The sequence below is a fragment of the Pungitius pungitius genome, chromosome 11, assembly GCF_949316345.1.
Source record: "Pungitius pungitius chromosome 11, fPunPun2.1, whole genome shotgun sequence".
NCBI lineage: Eukaryota > Metazoa > Chordata > Actinopteri > Perciformes > Gasterosteidae > Pungitius > Pungitius pungitius.
Window position 1 is genome coordinate 14,921,969 of NC_084910.1, and position 21,320 is coordinate 14,943,288.

The 21,320-nt window shown below is 46.6% G+C and overlaps 2 protein-coding genes across 7 annotated transcripts; one reads left to right on the forward strand and one right to left on the reverse strand.

Annotated features, from left to right (window-relative positions):
* Positions 1-199: 199 nt before the first annotated feature.
* On the reverse strand, positions 200-4,804 carry dap3 (death associated protein 3). The gene is made up of 13 exons (XM_037453744.2): positions 4,547-4,804; positions 4,373-4,414; positions 3,649-3,756; positions 3,379-3,480; positions 3,165-3,273; positions 2,993-3,085; positions 2,739-2,869; positions 2,199-2,279; positions 1,284-1,448; positions 1,132-1,191; positions 949-1,038; positions 565-682; positions 200-466 (listed from the first exon to the last, which is right to left on the reverse strand). Exons 1-13 carry the CDS (start codon positions 4,553-4,555, stop codon positions 381-383), a joined length of 1,194 nt encoding a protein of 397 aa, XP_037309641.2. The 5' UTR covers positions 4,556-4,804; the 3' UTR covers positions 200-380.
* A 1,358-nt stretch (positions 4,805-6,162) lies between these two features.
* On the forward strand, positions 6,163-21,009 carry LOC119197439 (histone-lysine N-methyltransferase ASH1L-like). 6 transcript variants are annotated; one of them, XM_037453734.2, is made up of 15 exons: positions 6,169-6,769; positions 9,435-10,282; positions 11,000-11,936; positions 12,078-15,017; positions 16,392-16,719; positions 16,901-17,074; positions 17,166-17,260; positions 17,344-17,417; positions 17,530-17,575; positions 17,659-17,699; positions 17,803-17,870; positions 17,962-18,131; positions 18,640-18,728; positions 18,842-18,981; positions 19,067-21,009. In XM_037453734.2, the coding sequence occupies exons 2-14, from the start codon at positions 9,641-9,643 to the stop codon at positions 18,965-18,967; spliced, it is 5,730 nt and encodes a 1,909-aa protein (XP_037309631.2). In that variant the 5' UTR covers positions 6,169-6,769; positions 9,435-9,640; the 3' UTR covers positions 18,968-18,981; positions 19,067-21,009. The 6 variants fall into 6 exon arrangements, 5 of the variants coding, with proteins under 5 accessions (XP_037309634.2, XP_062421263.1, XP_037309632.2 ...); XM_037453733.2 differs by having other exon boundaries at positions 11,000-15,017; XR_005114407.2 differs by lacking the exon at positions 19,067-21,009 and having other exon boundaries at positions 6,167-6,769; positions 11,000-15,017; positions 17,962-18,144; positions 18,842-18,882.
* The last annotated feature ends 311 nt before the right edge of the window (positions 21,010-21,320 follow it).

A 21,320-nucleotide genomic window follows, 5' to 3' on the forward strand; every position in this document is an offset into this window, starting at 1 on the left:
ATTGTAATAACTTTGTAAAACTAAAATCCTCTCAAAACTAGTTAAGTCCGTTTTTGGACTTATCTTTACAATATGTATAGAAATCGGTTCATACCTTCCCATTCCTGAATAATGCTCTTCATTCCCTGAGACTCATTCGATTCGATTTGTCAGAGTATCCCTTTAGATCACATGACATAACCACAAGAAACACTGCATGTTGAATTTTATAAGAATTTATTTTTACTTTATTTGACATTTTATTATCAAAGTTACACACATGCATTATCATTTACAGATATTATAGGTATGGACATTTGTATATGTATGTATTTCTAAAACACTGATATTTGTGTGTTTTAAAAGCTGTGTGCGTCTGTGATTTAAGTCTTCATGTAACTTCATAGGAAGGCACAAATTCTGTCCAACATTGATGGATTTCTGTTGCTTAAAAAGATGATTTCTTTCTTTCCTTCCTCCGTTCGACCTGATGAGGAGGGAGAAAAAAAATATGTTAGTAGTTACTAAAACCGCATCACTTTAACATGCTCTTTTTGTGTTTTGGCATTGACAGTATTCGCTCACCCTGTGGATGCTGCAGCCACTGGCGGTCCATATAATAGAGGTAACAGCTCTCAAACTCCTTCTCGCTGTAGTTGGGCACAGACACCGGGATGAACGGGTCCAGGCTGTCAAAGCCCCTCTGATGAGCCAAACAGACAGGAAGTTCCGGAATGAAGCTTAAACACCCTTCAGATCAAATTGTGTGAATGATTCATATTATGTTAATATAATGTTATGTGGGGGGGCAACAAGAATGTTATATGACCCCACAAATTATCTCATGAAATGCAGACATAAAAAAAACATGCAACCGCTATAAATAATATTCCAGCCCACTGTAACAACACAACCACCTCAAACAGGAAAGGCTTCTGGAAATAAATGAAATGAACATTTCTCTCTGACCTCCCCAAGCAGCTCTTGAGGCAAATAGGAGGATTTTGGAGTGAAGAGAGACCCCGTCTGAGACAATGTGGTGATGATGGCGCCTCCAGTCTGAGACAAAACGAGTGTTAACAGGATTACAAATATCTACGATGTAACATTCTGATGCATCCGTGGTTATCGTCTTCAGCGCCGTCTTCTTACCCAGCTGTTCGTCATCAGCTTTTTGAGGTTATGAACCAAAGTGAGCTCCTCTGGATCCACCTGACGACAGTAAAACAAATAGGAGGCAAATAAGCTGAAGGACAAGCACGAGGCCGATGAGATGGGACAGGATTGTTGATGCGTTTCCTCACAGGACTCTTATCCTCCTTCCGGATGGTGGATCTTCCCCACAGGGCGTTGACGCCGTCAACAGCCACAGCCAGGCGGAAGTTTGACTCTGGCTGCCCGCTTTGCGCCCTCAGCTCCTTCATCACTGCTCCCACCACGTCGCTGCTGCTCTTCACACGAGATATTCCCTACAGAGAAATAAGACTCCATCAGACGCCTGATCAGATCTCTTGAAAGTAACCAAATGGCAACGCCGCCGATTCCACAGTTTTATTAAAAAGGTCTGCTCTCAAGACGCAAATAGTACTAGATTTGAATTAGCTTGTACATTTGCTATTTCTATTATATTGTCCAACGTGTGTTAGACAATGTTATAAGAGGGCAATGCTAAATCTGTGGCATACTCTTATGTATAGTACAAACAAATAACTCTTTAGGTCCCAATCTGAGCCAGTAAGTTATGGTCAGAGAAAACGGTCATTTCATGCCTCATTTCTTTAGGTACAGATGCCTCAGCAGGAGGTTTGAAAGTGGTTGACTTTCTTTTGTCTAGTAATGTGCTGTCAGAAGGATTGGCTATTAATATCAAATCTAATTAAAGCGCACAAAAAGTTCACAGTAACACCAGCGGTGTCGGAAAATGTGTTTTTCTATCAAGGCGCAAAGGATGGATTGAAAAAGGTGAAAATTCCCTGGATGATAAGAACGCCTGCTATTTTCTGTCTTTTTCAGTGAGTGTGGTACAAGAACATTGATCCATCCTCGTCCTCAGTTCACTGGCTATTGATCGCCTCTAAAGCACAGTCAAGGTGAAAGATGAAACTTCAATGGCCCCTTGAGGGGAAATCGGTAGGGCAGATGAAGGAAAGGATAGCTAACAAAAAATTAAAACCGACAAAGCTGATGAAAAGGTCTGAGGGTGACAAGCTGCATCTTACCTGATCCACCAGCTGCACGAGTGGACTTCCCTCCTCCGTGAACTCTCTCTTTGTCCATGAATAGCGCTGCCGTGTCTTTATCTGGGAGAGAAACCATACACTCATTGACCATCTCCATATTCAATTAATATTTCAACACTCCTTTCTACGCGGTAAAGCGCACTGAAGTACTGAACATACTTGACCCTCAGTACAATAGCAGATATTCCCCTAAAACCATTAGATTCTGTTACACATCTAGGCTGTCACGCAAAGACACTGGGCTACAAACACTGCCTTTAAGCGCTGAGCATACGGGTAAATTCACAGGGTATCATAAACCCGTTAATTATGTATATCAGCATGTGGCCTAAACCATTGTGAAGATGCTGTTAAGGCTCATTTAAGGACAGTAAATATCTACATGCTTGTTAATAATTTGACAAATTATGTTATGCTCTGAGAGCCTTAATTGTCATCAAGTTCTTATTGTTAAATAGAAGACTATATGAATATTGTCTAATGCGTGTAAAAAGGGGCACACTGCAGAAAGCTCCTTACCTTTGAAAGGAAGTGCTCATTGGTGTTTCTGAAGTTGCGTAACCATTCGGAGGCTTGTAATGGTTGATCAAAGCGGGAGGTGTTATAGGAGGAGGGCAGCAGCTCTTTGCAGTTCTTCACCCAGATGTGAGCTGTGTTAGAAAAATATGTATATATATATATATATATATATATATATATATATATATGAGGTGTCACCTTCCATAGAGTGGTAGCAGACAGGCACCGTGTGGGATTCGGGTTTTTCCCCTCACCATCAGGAACATGCAGCACCAACCATCCCTGTGTGTAGCAGAAGTGGAGCGCGTGACAGAGAGACATCGTCTTCCCACTGCCCTTCAACCCATCTGAACAACTTGATAAGGTTACCAACATGTTCATTTGGGAGCATCACGTGTGGTTGTGAACATGTGTTGTGAAGGATACAGAATAAATAGCGCAGAGAAGGTTTGCTGTAGTCGGCTGCCTTCAGGTAGGAGATGACCTCTAGAGCCGGCTGCCTCACCATCATAGAAGCCTCATTAAACGTCTTCATCTAAAAACGATAGATAGATAGATGGCTCGATCGAGCCACAACATACGCTCAATGAGCCAGTAGGTTTAAAATAATGCGCATGCTGCCACACACGTGAGCACATACCTGTAGTTGATAGCGCCGAGGGAGGCCGTGAGGGAACAGAGTGCGGATGTCTGCCGAGGGCAGCGTGTAATACTGTCCGATTTGTCTCTCTGACTGACACGCCTTGAAAGAGACGAAAATACGCGAGATACCACAAATTAAAATACCACAAATATACAGAAAACTGCTGCCAAACGGACGCGTCTTCAAAACAGGCAGCTGCGCTCTTTGTTCCCCGGCGTGACAGCATGATGATCACATACACACAGGGCCTCGGTGAGATTTGCTTACTGGATCATTCTCCCGTGTTCTGAAAACGGAGAGCGGCTCCGGCTCCACAGCCACAGCCTCCTGCTGCTGCCCACATCCACTGGAGTGAAGGGACCGTACATGTGTTACCTGCAAAGTGAACGATGGAATGAATACTGAGAGAGACAGAACCCCGATCTAAACATGGTGCTGTATAGATGTGAGCCATATTCAAACAGGCTACAAACATAATAAATCCCCCGTACAGTAAAACACAAAAATACACTGATGGAAAGCCTTCAACAAAAGGTGCAGCCGAGGAAGACGTTGTATTTAAAGTTGTACTGTAATCTGCATTCTGTCATTATGACTTTGGGTATCAAGAAAGCATTCAAGTTTTATCAAGGATGATAAATCTTTGACTTGATTAAGGGAACTTGATCGGGACATTATTAGTGAGATATGGTATTGCTCTTTTTTTGTGTTTGATATTAATTTCAAACATGATTCAAAACCAGTGTTATATATCTAAAACTATTTAGCATTGGTTGCCATGAAAATTAACCTAGTGCTCAGCAAAACAATACTATGGCACTATGCACCAGATTAACGTTTTAAAACATCGTTTTTGCTTCCTCGCTTTGCTAACCGAGCAGCAGACCCAGCTGCAAACATCTCAAACATCAATGATCCTTCACACTGTCCAGGTTGCGTATCTGTAGCGTCTCCCTTCCTAAACCCAACCTGCCGTTTAAAGGGATCTTACCGCGGGCCGTAGTCGGAAGGACAGCCTGTGCAGCGCCATGATCTGAAACCCGGAGGACGACACCCGTTACATTTTAATGAAGAAACACATGAGTGTCCTTCAACCTTGCGTAAACACTTGACGTTAGCTAGCAGCTAACAGCTAGCTGTGGTCTGCAGCGGGCACGTCACTTACCGGCGACATTAGGAATAACGAGCTAACGTTGTTAAAGGAGCGCAGTTCAGCTGCGATTCGGTTCAGATTCGGTCACGACAATATCGGTTCTGGTCATGTATTGTCGGACTGGAAAGGGTAAACTTCACAAGTCCAGGATAAGTCAGAAATGTGCTATATCTGTCATGGTGACCGCCATCATGCGGCCCAGAGCCGGAAGTGACGTTTTACCATCACAAATCGTTTTATCCAATGAGGCGGCAACAACTGAAGAAAATGGAGTTTGTCAGACGTTTGACAAATTTCACCTGGAATAATAATAATGAGTGCTGCTTGAGGCCGCTGTAAACACGCAGCGGAGGATTCCCACACATGATTAACTGCGTGGAGAGAACACCAGTGACATCAAACACAACTCTCTTGTTAGGGGTTACGGAAGATGTTGCAAACTTTTTTTCTTTTGAACCAAATACACATCCAGTGTTTTTGTTTGTACAATTTCAGTAAACCAATATATATCTAGTGACTCTAGGGAAATTAAAATAAAAGCCCCTTCTACAAAGTAATGATGCATGACCCGCTTATTTTCATTACCGCAATCCTCCATTTGCTTGTGATGTTCTTATTTGAATACTAACTATCATACTACTTTTCAGATTTTTGTTGAACATCCAAAGATGTATATCCCAGGCTGGATGAACCTACAGGGGAAGAAGCCAAGAGTTCCCATGTTCCCAGACACCCAGGGCCCCTAAATCGATGGATCATTGTATACATTGTACTTGATAGAAGCTCAGAGGTGTCAGGACACTTGCACAAAGCAGAAGATGTGGGAAGTGAGGGTTTGGAGTGAGCCACTAAGGCCCATACACACGGGCCACCTAAAGAATAAATATGGCTGTGTGTTGATGCAAAGATGTATACAAACCAGGCAAAATGGGAAGCGGACCCAGTGCCCTGCCCCAAGTTCAATGTGTGTAATTTGGGGTAGTAATTTAATTAGTTTAACGTTTTCTCTCAAAATCTCGGAACATGCACCCCTACAGCCCCCTTATGACAAGTCCTGCGTCATTACCTTATCCTGAAGCTCGCTTTCTTAAACACGTTATTGTGATATTGTCCTATTGCACAATAAGCAAAGCTCTTAAAAGTTGTGGTTGTTTAATGTGAAATTAGGTAATAGACAGCAGGAGGATAAAGGATGAACAAGAGGCCACTTTGACCTATAATAACAATGATACACATTAATAATAGTGTCATTTTCGTACGATAATTCTTATAATCATTGTTATTATTCATGTTAATGTAAATATATATGCTTGCCTGTTGATTCTAACTGTTGATAAAAAGTGTGAAATCTGTAGTCAAAATATGTTTTTTGTTGAAACAACGTTATGATACGTCATGATGTGTTATTGTACCCGAGAAAACATGCCTCGGGGTGGTTTAATATGTTTACCTTATGAATAAGAAACTAACGCATATGAACTTTTTGATAAGTGCCTCTCCCACTCTGCTCTATCTCTCCCGTTGCACTACAGCGACACAACTTTAGAGGCGCTCCCCAAATTCCAACAACCAGCCTACTTTGCACAAGTCGTCGCCATTTTATCAAACGTCTATTACGAACCGCACTGAGGTCCCGTGCGTATTCGCCTTCTTCTTATCCCCTCTCCTCTGCACACGAAAATGGCCACGCAATTGCATTCCCGCACATCCACCAAACCCCGTTTGCACCGCCCGTAACCCCGCGGCCACACACGCACACACGCACGCGCGCGCGCACACACTCACAGGCGCGCTGCTGCGACCCTTCAATCACCCTGACACGTTTAACACACACAATCTGACCCATTATTACTGGCCGGGGAGCAATGTAACTTTCCCAGAAAGAGGTGGGCAAAAAAAGAAAAAAGAAAAAAAGAAAAAGCAAAGCCAGATCCAGTGTAACCAGTCCGCCACCTAGCTGCGGAGACGCGCCGACGGGGATCCGTCGACCGTGTGATTATGAAAACACCCGCGCCAATGTTGTTGCACAGAATCGTCTCCGCGCTCCGACGAGACTGAAAGTCGTGTGTTCGGAAGGTGTTTTAACTTCCACTGGCCTCGCTTACGTAATCAAAGCCACGGGCTAATGCGCCAAACAGAGAAGAAGGTCCGGATTGCTGCTGGTGCGAATGGGGGGGAAAGCAGGAGAGAAGCACCTCATGCCCAAACGCAGTTGGCTCCGGGACGCGCTCTCGGGTAAGTGGCCTACGTAGCCTTATTACAGGTTTCCATTGCAGTCCGTATTAATGTGCGCAGGCCTGTCACGGCGCCGCGGGGGTTACTGATAATGTCGTGCATCCGCGGTGCGCTAATTTTATCCCTTGTTGCCGAGTGTGTTTCTCCCTCTGTTCTCCGTGCGTGGTGATATTTCTTATTTCGATGTTGCTGACCCCAGCAGGAGAGCTGGCAGAGGACAGATAGAAGAGGTGGTGGAGGGGGGGGAATTAGCCACATCACAAACACTACAGCACGCACATTTGGAGACTACGTAGCGACCCCACTTTCATTTCGAGTTTCCAGTTTGTGTTTTTTGAGCCTTGATGTATGTTTCTTTTTTTATTATTAATATTATGGGCATATAAGTGTGGCGACAACAAAAACACGTGTGTGTGTGTCGTTTGTAAGTCCGACGGCACGAGGCGGAGAGGGTTTTTCGGAGGTGCGCAAAGTCATTATGGAGAAGGAAGCCCCTGTTGACGTCCTCAGTAAACCGGGGATAGGTGACTCCAGTGCGGTAACACCCCCCCTCCATACTACTCATACTGTATCTACAGTATAGCAACATCAGTCAATACGGGGACACACTAAGATATTGTATGTGTGTGTGTGTGTGTGTGTGTGTGTGTGTGTGTGTGTGTGTGTGTGGAAGGGGGGGGGGGGGGACTCACGTGAGAAACTTCCACGTGCATATTGTAGACGTGGAGAGAGGTTTTTTAAGATGCCATCACAGCAGCCCCTTCATTTCTTTTGCTCCTCGCTGTTGTCAGGTAGAGGATAATGGCGTTGTAGTTATTGATGATAACACCGTCATGGGATGGTGGTGATGGCTGGAAATATGGTGGGGTGGGCCATTATCGTGATTTAATCGTCGCCTCAGCGCTGCAGAGGAACCCGCATTGACTGCAGTGTCAAGTCCACCCATCATCCTGTCACTGGAAATAGCTCCTGGTCTAATGATGGAATAATTTTGAGTTATGTTTGAGAGGTTTATCTCGGGAGCGGATAAGAATCTATTATTATGCACTTTGAATGATGTTGAATGAGCTTGCCCTTTTAGGTTTGGAAAACCTGCCGCTCTTATTCTCTTCTAGTCACTTTGCAAAAACTGGTTGCAAACCGCATCAAGCTTCCCCTCGTGCCCGCCGCGTCCTCTAATTCGTGCGGTCAGTCCTCTGGACCACAGGTCACGACGAAGGAGGCGGAGGACCATTGTCCATCCACGTGCTCCTTAACTGTAAGGAGGTTTGGGCCTTGGTTTTGCTTTAAAAAAAAATTGTTACGTAACATAATTTACTGGGACAGATGTTGATTTGAGTCGTTCAAGGAAAGGGTTTGGGTGTGGAGGCACCGAGAGTCCGGAGAGATAGCCCACTGAGCTCTCAAATGAAAACATTATCTGAGATGCGCTCGTAAGTTTAAGGGGGGGGAGTGGGGTAGTTCAGTGTATTGTGAGACGAATGAAGTATTTCATATGAGGCTCGGAGAGCTGGAAGAATGCTTGGTAGGGTGTGTTTTAATAGAAAATGGATGAGGTAGTATAATGAAGGAAGCATGACAGAAGGTGCTGCTTCCTTTCGATATGTTAAAATATGAAAAGCTGAACACCGTGCAACCGAGAGTGAACGTTTTTTTTTTTACGGAGGGGAGAATGTTATTTTAGGGTGTGTTACTTGCACATTAAACGTCAATTTACAATGGGGGTCAATGAAAAGCTGACTTGACTTAGAGGAAGCAATGGGAGGAGGAAGAATTTGGAATCCTTTCCAAAAATAAGTTTTACCCTTTCCTACGGATTTGTGTTACCACTACTGAAAAGGGGAGGAGGGGAATGGTGGGACCGTGAATGGAAGGATTTAGGTTGGAGAGGAGGAAAAGAACCAAGTGGAGGAAATATGGTTGTGATTAACATGGATACAGTGCATAAGTTGACCATTTTACTGTGTGGTCTACAGAGAAAGAGTGAGGGAGAGAGAGAGAGAGAGAAAGAGAGAGAGGGAGGATGGGACTAATAGCAAATGCATGCAAAAGCTTTCGGCCAAACATGAAAAGGGGAGTTTCTGAGAGAAAAGAAAGTACACTAGAGGGGAGGGTGGGAGGAGAAGTGCTTGTGGGAGTAGCCGAGAACAGAAGGCGCAAAGACAGCGGGGAAAAGAAGGGAGGAGACTGAATCAAGTGTTTGAATTAATCAGGATCTGATTTAGTTATATATTGAGCTGGGTAGAGGAGGCAGTGGGGATCAGAACATAAGTAAAAGTGTAGAGGTGTTTGCCGTCTTTCAGAGCTGTCGACATTTCAAGATTCTTAGAGAAAACCGGCAGAGCTGTTTTTGAGGAATGTGAGTAGGTCTTACTTCCAGTTTGTGCCGACATTCTGGGAATCAGAGGCGCTGATTGGCCCCCAGGGTGATGAGATTTGTTGGTTTTGTATGATGAGATCATCTCTGTGCACACAGACTTTAGCGCCTCTCTTCAGCTGCCGGCAAGAGTGGGACTTTCCCTTCAATTCCTGTAATGCCGATACTCAGCATCTGAGCTCAGTGAGATGACTAATCACCGACCACTCTCTCTTTATGTCCGTCTGTCTTTTCTCTGCCTCTCTCTCTCTCTCTCTCTCTCTCTGCCTCAAACTTACTCTATATCAGTTCAAGACTAAAGAAGAAGAGAGAAACCTCCCTTCGCTTGATGAAGGACAGCCACTGTAGTTGGGATACTTACAGTATTTGGGAATAACCAGACCTACATCTAAATTCTGGTCTTCGCCGTTGGTCCCAACAACCACACTTGGGTGATTTAAAAAGATCATACTGGGAGCTCCACAGCATCCCGCCTCTCCACCCGGACGTCTCTGATGGACCACAGAGGGAATGGGGGAACCCCTACAAACATAAACTCCTGTCTGGACCCTATTCCTGCATCTGAAGACCCTGAGGTGGCACGGAAAAGGAAGAGGGGTGAGGGGGAGAAAGGAGAAGTTGGGGAAAAGGAAGAGGAGAAAATAGGGCCCTTGAAAAAGAGAGAAGCCGACAAGGGTGCAGTGCTGGAGTTGCTCATCGAGGGGCGCTGTGGAAGTGCAGGGCAGCAGCAGCTTCAGATCTCTGGCAGAGAGACCAGCTGCCCCGAGGGGAACGCACGTCTCCGGAATGGACTCCAGGCCAAACGCACCAAGAAACCGCCCAAGATCTTGGAGAGCTACGTCTGCAAGCCCAACGTCAGGACCTATCAGAGGCAGGCCAGGGCAGGACCGCTGAGGGGTGCTGGAGAGGGAGGACCGCAAAACAACGCCAGCTCCACTCCAAACGGGGCTACCGGGGATCAACGTTCAGGCTTGGGTTCTGTCCAGACAACATCCAAACAAACGGCATCTGCCGCCTCACCAACGCTTGGCGCGCCACCATCATCGTCATTGCAGCCACTGTCGTCATCATCAACAGGCTCTGCGACAGTGTCAGTCCCTGCCGTAACCAGCCAAGGGACCAAGTCTGCCAAACAGGTAAGTTAAGGACAAGGGTATACACACGCAAACATGCTTACATGGTGCCAAATCCAGTGGCTTTGTGCTTATCTCTAAAAAGGTCAAATGAGCAATTGTTTCATAACGGAAACCTAAGCAGCCCATTTAAATAAACAGACCTATAAATAGGACAAGAGCCCGGCAACCACTTGGAGCTATTACAGACAACGGTCCATCAGTCTCTATGCCTGTGGCCCAGAGGGAAGCTTATTGCTCACAAACGCCACTCAAGCTGCAGCACACCAAAATAAGAGACAAGTAGGACATGTCAGTCCTTCTCATCTGTAATAGTGTCAATTTATAGCTTCCAATGCCACAGCTTTCTCGCTCTCTTTTGGTCTCTCTTTGGTTCTCTATATCTGTCCCTCTCTTCTATTTTTACATCCGCTCTTTTCTCTACCTGCTCTAATTTATCTTTCTCTCCCGATGTCCCACTCCCGTCCTTCTCTGCCTTTGTGTTTCTCCTTTATGTGTCAGCCTCATTTCTGTTTCCATCACCTCACTGTCTTCTCCTCAGTGTGCCCTCTTTTCTGTGCCTAATTGAGTCATTCTGCCCACACGCTCTCTTTTAATGGTCGGGAAAAAATCAAAGCATATCAGTTGTTCCCCATTGTCTTTCAATGTTGTCTTTATCAAACTAGTAGATGTTTCAGCCATTGTTGTTTATGACGGAGATTTTCTGTTTGCACTCCCCAGACTCCCAAACTGGCCGATAAGACAGAGGTGAATTCAAATGGCTCATCCGAGAGAGTGAAGAAAGAGAAGCTTCCCAGTGTCAATGGCAAGCCTGTCCCTGCAGGATACAAACCCTGCTTGCCTACAACAGACCAGACAGTTTCAATTACTCCTTCCACTGCATCCTTCCAAGCCCCATCTGCATCGGAAACCAGGAATGAAGGAAAGACCACCAAGAAACATAATGGTTTGGTTCAGACAGCAAAACAGAAGGGACTATCTAATGGAAAAGGCTCTGTCGATATCCTTTGCACTTCAATCTCGCAGAAAAACAAAGTTGGAAAACATAGCAGTTCCTCCTCCGTTTCCTCCATCGACTCCTTGGCAAGACTTCCAGCCTTCACCACCTCCCATAAAGAATTCAGCCCGTCCAATAAGAGTACACCAGACTCTCCTTCCTCTTCTTCAGTCACCCCTGAACCGCAGTCCATTACCACTGCGGCTCTCTCCTCTGCCGAAGATCAGGATCGCCCTCCAAAGGCCTCACTAGAGAAAAAGAGAGACAAAGAGAGGAAAGCAAAGAAAGACAAACGGAAAGACAAAAAATCAAAGAGAGATGGATTGGGAGGTGACAGATCAAAAAGTCAGAGCAGAAAAGAGGAAGGCAAAAAGAAGAAGAAAAAGGAGAAAGGGAAAGATGGGAAATCGAGGCGTAGCAAAGAAAAAGAGGAAGGACATAGGATTGATGATACGCGGAAGGATGAGTTAAAGACTGAAAGAGGCAAAGCAGAGGAAAATAGGGATACATTCAGCCCAGTCAGACAAAGACCAGAGCATAATCCAGTGGGTGACACAGTTGATACAGATAAAACCGTGAATCCAGGCAGACCAGATGAGATTATAAGGATGGATGACAGTTGCAAACCCGTTGAACAAACTGAGCCAACGACAGCAACAGGTGACAACAGTAAATCAAAAGAACAAGATGTCTCAAGACATTTAACTGTGCCTCCAAGCCTCTCCTCCTCTAACTCTGCTCCTCCCCCTCTACCCACTCCCTCTGCCCGTGCCCCTGGTTCTCTCCCCTTTTCTCTCCAAGAGCAGGACAGCCGTCCTCTTAAGAAACGCAAAGCCAGGAGGCCCAGCTGGACCAAGCTGGTGCACCGGGCTCAGAGAGCGGAAAATCCGGAAGCCCCTTCAGATTCCCAACATAATCGTTTACCAAGTTTCCCACAGTACTCCAAGATGTCCCTTTCTGCCAAGGCCACTATTCATCCGAGCGACGAGTCACACACAGCCTCCTCCTCTAGCTCCTTAAACAGCAGCTTCTGTCCCCTTCTGTCCTCTACTACCGAACCTCCACCCCCAATGCAAAGTCATCCCACATCAGACCCGAGTCGCCCTGCTTCCAGATACCCCATAGCCCCTGCAAGAAGACGGGGCCGCCCGAAATCCCACAGCTCCGGCTCAGATGAACCTCCCGCGAGGCTTTCACCAAACGCTGTCCCTACTGAGGTGCCTCACTCAGCGAGTGACAGAGTTCAAAAAGCCGCTGGGCTGGAGCCAAGCGCAAAACTGCAGTGCGCCGCTCAGTCTAAATCCAGCCCCAAGAAGCGTGGCCGTCCTCCCAAGCGACCCCTCCCCGAGGACCACAGTCCACCGAAAGATTTCTACGCTGCCGAAAAGGGGAACAGGCAGCTAAAGATCAGGAGGCTGATTAACGAGATGAAGAAAAGAAAGAAGAGGAGACTTCACAAGGTAATGCTGTCCGGGTACGTGGGAAAAGAGGTGAGAGGAGGTCAGGCAGCAAATGGCGAGACCTCTCTGAGAATGAGTAAATCGATAGAGGCTACAACAGTACACACACTCTCAGCTCTGTCTTCCTCCTTCGGGAGCAAGTTGGGCCCTCAGATCAATGTGAGCAAGAGAGGAACGATCTACATGGGTAAGAGACGAGGACGCAAGCCTAAAGCCCAAATAGCTAACAGCGCGCAGTCGTCGCTGTTTAACAATCCCTCCGAAACATCGCTCTTCTCGTCCAACCAACCCCAGCATCCTCCCTCTCACCCGTTTCCTTCTCCATCTCTCACACACTCCAGCGGGGCCCAGAGCCCTTATAGTGAAGGCAGCCTCACAGAACCAACATCCTCCTTGCTGTTCCCACCCCCTTTCTCCCTCCCTTCCCCGTCATCCTCCTGTACCTCCCCCCGTCCTCCCTCCTCCTCGTCCTACTCCCCCTTTGTGAAGAAGAGTTGCCCGTGTCAAGGAAGGCATCATTTCCCCTTTCACCAGTCTTCATGTAAGCTCTCCTGTCCCACCCCTCCACTGCATCACACAGCCGGCTCCCCTGGCCACCTGAAAGAGGCCACCCCCTCCCCCAGGAGCGAGTCGCACAGCGAGGACACGCTGCCCAGCGACAGTGGGATTGGAACGGATAACAACAGTGTTTCAGAGCGAGTAGAGATGAGGGGGAATAGAGGCTTGTTCCGACTGGGTCAGGGGTCCGGATTGATTCTGGGGGGTCAAAGGCACCCCTCCTTTCCTGTCTCCTCACCCCTCTCTCTGATGCAGAGACACACAAACCTCATCACCAACCCAACTCACCTGGAGCGGCACAGAGACAGACACAGGCACAGGCCAAGGGATTACGAATGTCCCTCTTCCTGTACTTGCTTGTGCCCGTGCTCCTGCCAAGGACACAACAAGTGTACCCATTTGGACTATTTCCCAGGCCACGGACATAACGCCATGAAGAGACAGAAAAATAAACATAAGAAGAAGCACCAGCAGCTCCACATGCAGGATCCGGAGTTCCTGGCCGAGCTAGAAGACCTGATCGCTCAGTTCGGCGATGTCCACATAGGTCGGCGAAGTTGGGTGAGGACAGGAGCCGGACAGGGCTTCGATGCTAGTAGGAATGCTGCCGGGGGAAGGCGCCAACAGTCCGCCTCCCACTCTCTCCGCTCCAACATCTTCAGGATCAATCTGAACGGCTTCTACTCTCCCCACTCCTCATCTTACTCTGCCAATCCCCCCTTCTCCCCACAGCCTTTCTACCCTCACCAGCCGGTGCACTGCAGCAGGAAGCCGGACAGCCGGCAGTGTGGTTGCTCGTCAAAATTTCAGGATTGCATTGATAATATGGGCTTTTACAGCAGCTATCCCCCAGCCACGACGCTTTACCACCATCTCCCCAGCTCCTACCAGCTTCCCTCGCCACACCAGTACGCCCCCCATCAGCCCCATCATACACACTTCCTCCTCAACCCCGCCCGTTTCCACAGGCGGAGGAGCAGGTTGCTGCGAGAGGGAGCTTTGGGGGCAGAGATTGAGGGAGACGTAGGAGGCGGCGGAGGAACCCCACACCTCAGCTCGGGGTTCTTGTCCAGCCTCTCCTGTGGCTGTGGGAGGAGCGAACACAAACACAGACACAAACACCGTCACCGGCACTGCGACCGAGACATGGAGGAAGAGGAGGAGGAGGAGGAGTTACATGATGAGGTGGATGAAGATGGAATGGAGAGAGAGGGGTTGTCAAAGCCACGGTCAGGGTTCATTTTGGGGCAAAGCGAGGGAGGGAGGAAGAGGGCTAGAGGAATGGGGTCCGCTGCTGCTGCCACATCATCATCATCATCCTCAGGAGAGAGGTTGAAACACACATGTCTCACCTCACTGGGGCTCGGTTCCTCTCACCTTTCTTCATTTGGAGGAAGCTGGGGCGGTCTAGGCCAGAGCTGGACAAAATTTGGGGGGATTGGAGGGAGAGGGTTTGGAAACACAACTCCAAGCTGGAGAGGCTTCACCGGAGAGCAGCATACGGGCGGACATGTCGCGTCAGACGGAGAGGACGAGGACGGCGAGGACGAGTCACACCTGTACAGGACGTCCCCGTCCCCGACACACACCAACCTGTTCACATCAGCTGCTTTGGCAGCAGGGGGGAGGGGTCTGAGGAGCGGATTGGCCGGTAGGAATCCAGGCAGCGGGGACAGGTCATGGAGGAAAGATGAGCCAGCATGGACCGAGAGGAGAGAAGCAGGTAAGAGTGCGTGAATGGTTTGATCAATAAATCCATGACTGAATAGCCTTGAATAGGCTGTGAGGTCGTGTCAGCATTAGTGCCAAAGTGCAAATGGTGCAATGTTAGGGTCAGTCTGTGCTGAAAAATGCCTCAAAAGATCTCCGTCGTTGACATGCTCTGTGTTTTATGAATGCACACTTGTTTTTTAATTTAATGGGCAAAAAAACATCCAGAGAATAATGTAAAACATCTAAAATCATCTGTGCTTATTATTGAAATACATCAACAGTGTGAATAGCTTCTATGCCAAGAGGTTCTTCACAATTCCACCGTTATGGCAATGTTTTTTATGTGCAGAATGTGGAGATGAGATTTTGGTACCAATAGTTTGTCCACTATAGTGACAGCATTACTTTTTGCACAGGTGTTGTTGAGCCACACACCAAAGCCTGCAGGGTTTTTCGGCGGAAATCAGACTCTTCAGTTCTTTTTATAGCCAATTTCAGACTCCCGCTGCTGTAGAGGATATGTGCCGAGCGCTCTCTCACACACACACACACACACAAATGTTACCACTCAGCAACCACAATTTTTAAAACGGGCTACGGTAGGAGGGCGCATCTGGATGGGAACCTTCCAGAATATCTTTGAAATCTCCTTGGCCTGCAGCGAACCACACGCTGCTGTGGCCCAGGGGCTACCCAGTGAACACAGTCATTAGTTAACCACAACATAGGCTATTTAAAGCCTGGCCTACCCCTCACTGCTATCCAACTGACTTGGAAAAAGGAAAGAGTCGTCAGTCTGTGGGGAACTTTCAAAAAAATGTATAGTTGACCTCAGGAATGATTAATGAAGAAATCGCATGAAGGTCAGAGTGGGACCAAAAAGAGCTAATGAGGTGAAAATGGTGTCTTTGAGAAAGCGTAATACATTCATCATCAATTCATCATTTAACTAAACACACATGTGTTTAAGTTTGGCACGCCAGCAAGGGCACAGTGATGCCCATCTCTTTGCCTTTGTCTGCTCAGCCTTCCAGATTGTGCTCCACATTAACCGTTGTGTGGTAGAGTGCATACGTGCACATGTTCATACCATAAAGTTTGCCTTCTGCAGAGGGGCCTTTCTTGTGTTTTTTTTCCCTCTGAATCGGCACACATAAATCCCCTCTCGATGCATTTCCCAGAAGTGAATTGGTCAGAGGAAATGTTGTGACTCACGTAATCTGTGTCCCATCCGCATGACTCAGCCCAGACTGGCCTCACATCACACCTCCTGCTGGCTCAATCACTTACCCACATCTGTCTCATTTCCTCTCCACCATGTGCGCCCCTCCTCCCGTGCCTCAACCCCTCCCTCCCTCCCTCCCTCCCTCTTCAATGACTGCAGGTTTACAAGGTGACTCAAGAAGCCAGGGGCAGCAGAAAGCCGCGCCAGCGCCAGACAGTGTGTCAGGGGGAGGAAAAAGAAGGCCGGGGCGGCCCAGGAAGCATCCGCTGCCCTCCACCCTCTCCTCCACGCCGCGCTCCTCCGCAGCTCCTCGGCACCTCTCTCCACCCGACCTCTTGCCGGAGCACAACAGAGGCGGGAGAGACGCGGGGGGGCCAGAGAGAGACAGAGGAGGCGACGCGGCGCAGCAGGTGACAGAGCCGGAGCTGCAGGCCAGGAGGAAAAGGGGACGGAAAAGAAAACATGGTGACTCTCCTTGTCATCAGAGGTAAACACTCACAACTGAATTGTAGAGTACCTGAGCTGGTTGACTTGAAAATTCAATACAACCACACAGTACTGCTTTATTAACCCACTGTTTTCAGCACTGTGTGCTAAACCAGTGCCTTTTCTCTCTTTCTCTTTTTCCTCTCTATCATTCTATCTCTCTCTTCATGCTTTCCTTTTAGTGTCGCTGAGGATAAACCCGGGTGTGACACCCCCCCTGAATGCTTTAGCCCATCAGATGTTGACCAGGCTCAATCTCAACCAGCAACCATCCAAAGAGAGGAAAGAGCAGACGGGCCTCCCAGGAAGACATTCCTCAGGGCGGGTCTTTACTCTGACGATTACAAAACTTTAGAGTAAGTTGAAAGAATTTCAAAAACATCCAACATTTTCTTTAACTTTTTTTTGTTTGTTTGTGTTTTTAATGCTTTTTTTACTCTTTCCTAGCCCGCCCTCCCAAGCCCGGCAGTTGTGCAAAGAGAGTATGGATTACTCACCGGGGGAGCATGAATATAGCCTTTTACCTGCTCCCATAAATGTTGGTGGGTGTTTAATATTATTCCCCAAACTGCCGTGATTTTTTGTAGCACCAATTATTTATTCAAATTGCCTTTGTGTCCCCCAGGGAAGTACCTGAGGCTGAAGAGGATTCATTTCCAGTTACCTTATGACGTTATGTGCTTGTGGCAGAACAATCAGGTACAGAATCCGGAAGGGCAACCTAAAGCATCATTGGAGACAAGGGTGTGTTACAAAGGGGTTTGTGGAGTGTCATGAATGTGCAAGTAATTCTGATGTTGCATCGTCACAGCTTCAAAAGCAGCCTGCTGTCCCCCTTAAGAGGAAGCGGCGTTACTGTGAGTTGCCAGTATTCAGCATGTTACGTCCCAGTATCAAAACCACGACTTACCCTGTAAATGTCTATCTCTGTTTCACTCAGGCCGGCTGAAGCAGAGGATGGTGTCCGCTCACAGGGCAGGGGTGAGCTCATGCGCCTCAAGGTGGTTTCACTCCAGTGAGGAAAGCAGGTCTAATACGTGTCAAAACCTAAAGCGCCGCTCCATTTGTATTTTTATTTTTACAGGAGAGCTCTGGCGACATTAGCAGCTTGTTTCCGCACCTCGACATGGAGCCTATGACCAGCAGCGAGAGGTATGGAAAGCAACCTGAGATTAACATGGATATACAAGTATGATTGAACAAATGTCAGTTGGCTGATGTTTCTGCCTGTGCGCCGCGCCAGGAGCTTCGTGGTGAAACATCACGTGTTCCTTGTGAGGAACTGGGAGCTCGTGCGGGACAGACAGATCCGACTGAGGATAGCGGGGGAGAGGGACGCCGAGGGAGAGGAGCAGGACTCCCAAAGTCTGTCCCTCGTTGGAGCCGATGGGGACGACGGCCACATCAAGTCAGGTCCATGAAGCAAGTGTGTGTGTTAGTTTTTGTTTCTGTAGGTGTTTGTGTATGCATACGCGTGTGTGGTTGAACTTTATTCATTTTCATTTCAACGTCTGTATAGATTTTTTCTGGTGTCCCTTGTTCTGTGTTGTATTCAATGTGTGCATGAGTGTCTGTGTGTGTGTGTGTTCTGCTTACAGCCTGTCTTCCCACATCTTACTCAGCAGCACAAAACTAAGTGGTTATCCAGCCATGGAATTTTTAGCTTGCAGAAATGTTTCCCCATTTTTGTCATCCCGCGCTGGTGTCCAAGAACCCAGCAGAAATCGACATTATCCACTCGCAGTGGAACCGCACCGTAACCATCAAAGACCCGCTGACTAATTGCAGATAGGAATCACTGGGCAATGAGAAAACCCGCATAATTAGAGATATAGCTGTGAAAAAAACGATGCACTGATGTCATTCCCTGCTACAACGCCTTCATTAACATACAGAATACTGTTTGAACTCTGACGTTCAGATCAGAAAGCGGGGAAGGTGCCGGTTATCAACAGTGTCCCCCACCATCACAGTCAGGACGCCTCCAGCTTGCTCACTGACAGCCCCTCTGTGAGTGAAACACCTAGCTACCTAAAAAACAAGTCTTTTCCTTTAACAAAGCATATTTCCACAAGGACAAAAATCTGCTTTTGCAATTAGTTGTGCATATTTGTTAACCACAGCCCAGAACCCAGAACCAAAAAGAGGACGAGGAAGAGGAAGAAAAACGAGGGGGAGAACAGGTCTGCTGCAGAGAACAGAGGAGGAAACGGCTGAATGATTTACTTTTGACCCTGCAGCATTTATAAGCTAACAATGAGAGGTAAGTAGAGCATCGGATGCAGAAACAGGACGGACCCGGAGACGTCGACGCATTGTCTTGTTAACGTTGGTTTGCCTTTACTCAGGTGGGACCACTCTTAAACAAAGGGACCAGGCCCACCACCGTTCAGATGGACTGGAACTGATGTCACAATACTGCTATCAACAGTAGTAGTGCCAATGGAAACAAGTGAGAAAAGGAGGAAGCGTGATGGGGTATTATAGCAGCTGATAAATGCAAGAAAAACATCTCACACACGCGCTCTGAAGGGCATCACACCAAGGATGAAACCATGGCAACACAGCTTTGGTCCAAGCCGCAAAGGATGAGAGAAACTGAGACAAACTCTCCCAGATGAATGAATGAATGGAATAAAAGAAACAGACCAGCTGGAATGAATTTGCACTAGTGCTGGATGATCAAGCACACTAAAGACTGTATGTATGTATGCTGAGTGAACTATAAACACACTAACACACACACATACTGTACACTTTGATTGCTCTTACTGAGGCACCTTAAGCAAAGACAGACATTGGTCAGAATCTGCAAGTGGACATATATGGTACTCAGCATCTCAGCTCTGATGTTTCCAAGAGACGAGGAGCTCATGCGCCGCCCAGCGATACAAAAATGTAGCCTGGGCCCTAGGTAGGTCAAGATTTAACCTTCGTTTACTCATTAAGCTTTCAAAGTCATATTGCACCTTTGGGAAATAACACGGAGGATCAATGAACCAGTTGAAAGCTTTTGAGACAATGGAATGTTTTTTTTCCTTCACTTTACCAAGACAGCGTCTGCTATGTACCAGCGAATAGGCAGGGGAGGGGGGGCGGGCGGGGGGGTTGCTTTGTGATAGGAATTTTGGCATCACTGCAAGAGAATTTCTAATGAGGTTTTAAGAAAGAAGTTATTTTTGGAAAGTACAGAAAGCTTAAGCACTGTCTGCTTAAGAGATGAGCAAAATATATTCATGATAAGAATGTTTATTATTGACTATTTTCAGTATTGTTTCGTTGGGAAGGGGCATAAAGCGTTTTGTTTACTTCAGACTGCCTTTGAGAATGTTTTTGCTCCAGAGCATTGACAATCAGAATGTCGTATGGGGAAGAGAGGAAACATAACTAGAATTGATTTCCCCCAAATGCTCTGTAGAAGTGCCATGTTGTCTTGTGTACCTACCTAAGCGAACTCATACAGTCTTTAAAAGCAATATCTCATTTGATAAGGACTACATTAGGACTTCCGTTATGTGTTTTGTTGTTGTGAATATCTGAGGATTGGAGGTCATTTTTTTGTACAGTGGCATAGTAGGTTGTTCTCATGTTAGAAGCATTGGGCCAATCCACTTACTGGTAGTACCCATAAGCGTTTAGTTTGATGTGAATGTACATAGAGAGAGACCTGTTTTCATTCTATCAGCGGTAGCGTGTGAAATGAGTAGTTTACATGACAATACTATTGGGATTATACATTGAACGTATTAATCATTATACATTTGGTTTTACCAACATGTTTTTAACGGAGTATAAAGCTGACCAATATATCACTAATTTTTTTCCTAAAATTGACTATGATTGTATCTGATTTTTTGTAGAATTACATAATTTGTCTCTTGTTAGCTGCGCGTACATTTTTCATTTTCTAATTATTGGTTTGGACAATCAGTGACAGTGATTTAGTCTTTCCAGTGTTACATTTCTGCTCTAATTCAGTAGTGTGGCTTTAAATAACAAGCCAAGAAAGTGCAATTTCTTTGACTGTTTACATGCTGTATGTATATTTTTTCCTCTCGCTTTTTTTAACTAAGAGCACTACATTATTGCCAGTGGGTAATTAACTTTATAGCAAAAGTACACATAAAGAGTTATTTATCTAGTTGCATGAAATGTAACCGTTCCTGTTGCCTCTGATAATATGCATCTGAAAAACAAAACATCAAAAACAGTTATAACTCAATGCCATAGAATGTCAGCTAAGACTATTTGCCTCTATAACCATGATAATAAAAGCATTTTATGTATACTAGCACTAATCCCTGCAGACTCTTGCTGTATCAGTTATACGGCTTTCATCTTGCTGGGTGGGTTTTGGGAGGTTACTGCAGTGATTTGAATCAGGTTGAGCTAACAGTGCTATCTAGTGGTATTAGATTGTATATATCACACTGTGTTGTCCTCCATAATGACCCACAATGGAGGACGCTCTCAAAGGAACACGCTTACAAGATGGGGGGAGGGCCGCAGCTCATTTCGGAGATCTATTTCCCTCGTTCTGCCCTTCACAACTGCCAAGTGCATCCTGGGATTTTTAAGTGATATAAATCTCCCACATGAATG

Bases quoted from the DNA above. Each gene is read 5' to 3' on its own strand.
- LOC119197439 (XM_037453733.2), top strand. From the start codon at position 9,641: ATGGACCACAGAGGGAATGGGGGAACCCCTACAAACATAAACTCCTGT. The intron at 17,075-17,165 runs GTAAGTTGAAAG...ACTCTTTCCTAG, and splicing joins GACGATTACAAAACTTTAGA to CCCGCCCTCCCAAGCCCGGC. The intron at 17,700-17,802 runs GTGAGCTCATGC...TTATTTTTACAG, and splicing joins TGTCCGCTCACAGGGCAGGG to GAGAGCTCTGGCGACATTAG.
- dap3 (XM_037453744.2), bottom strand. The intron at 1,039-1,131 runs GTAAGAAGACGG...GTTTTGTCTCAG, and splicing joins AGCTGATGACGAACAGCTGG to ACTGGAGGCGCCATCATCAC. The intron at 467-564 runs GTGAGCGAATAC...CCTCCTCATCAG, and splicing joins GTGGCTGCAGCATCCACAGG to GTCGAACGGAGGAAGGAAAG.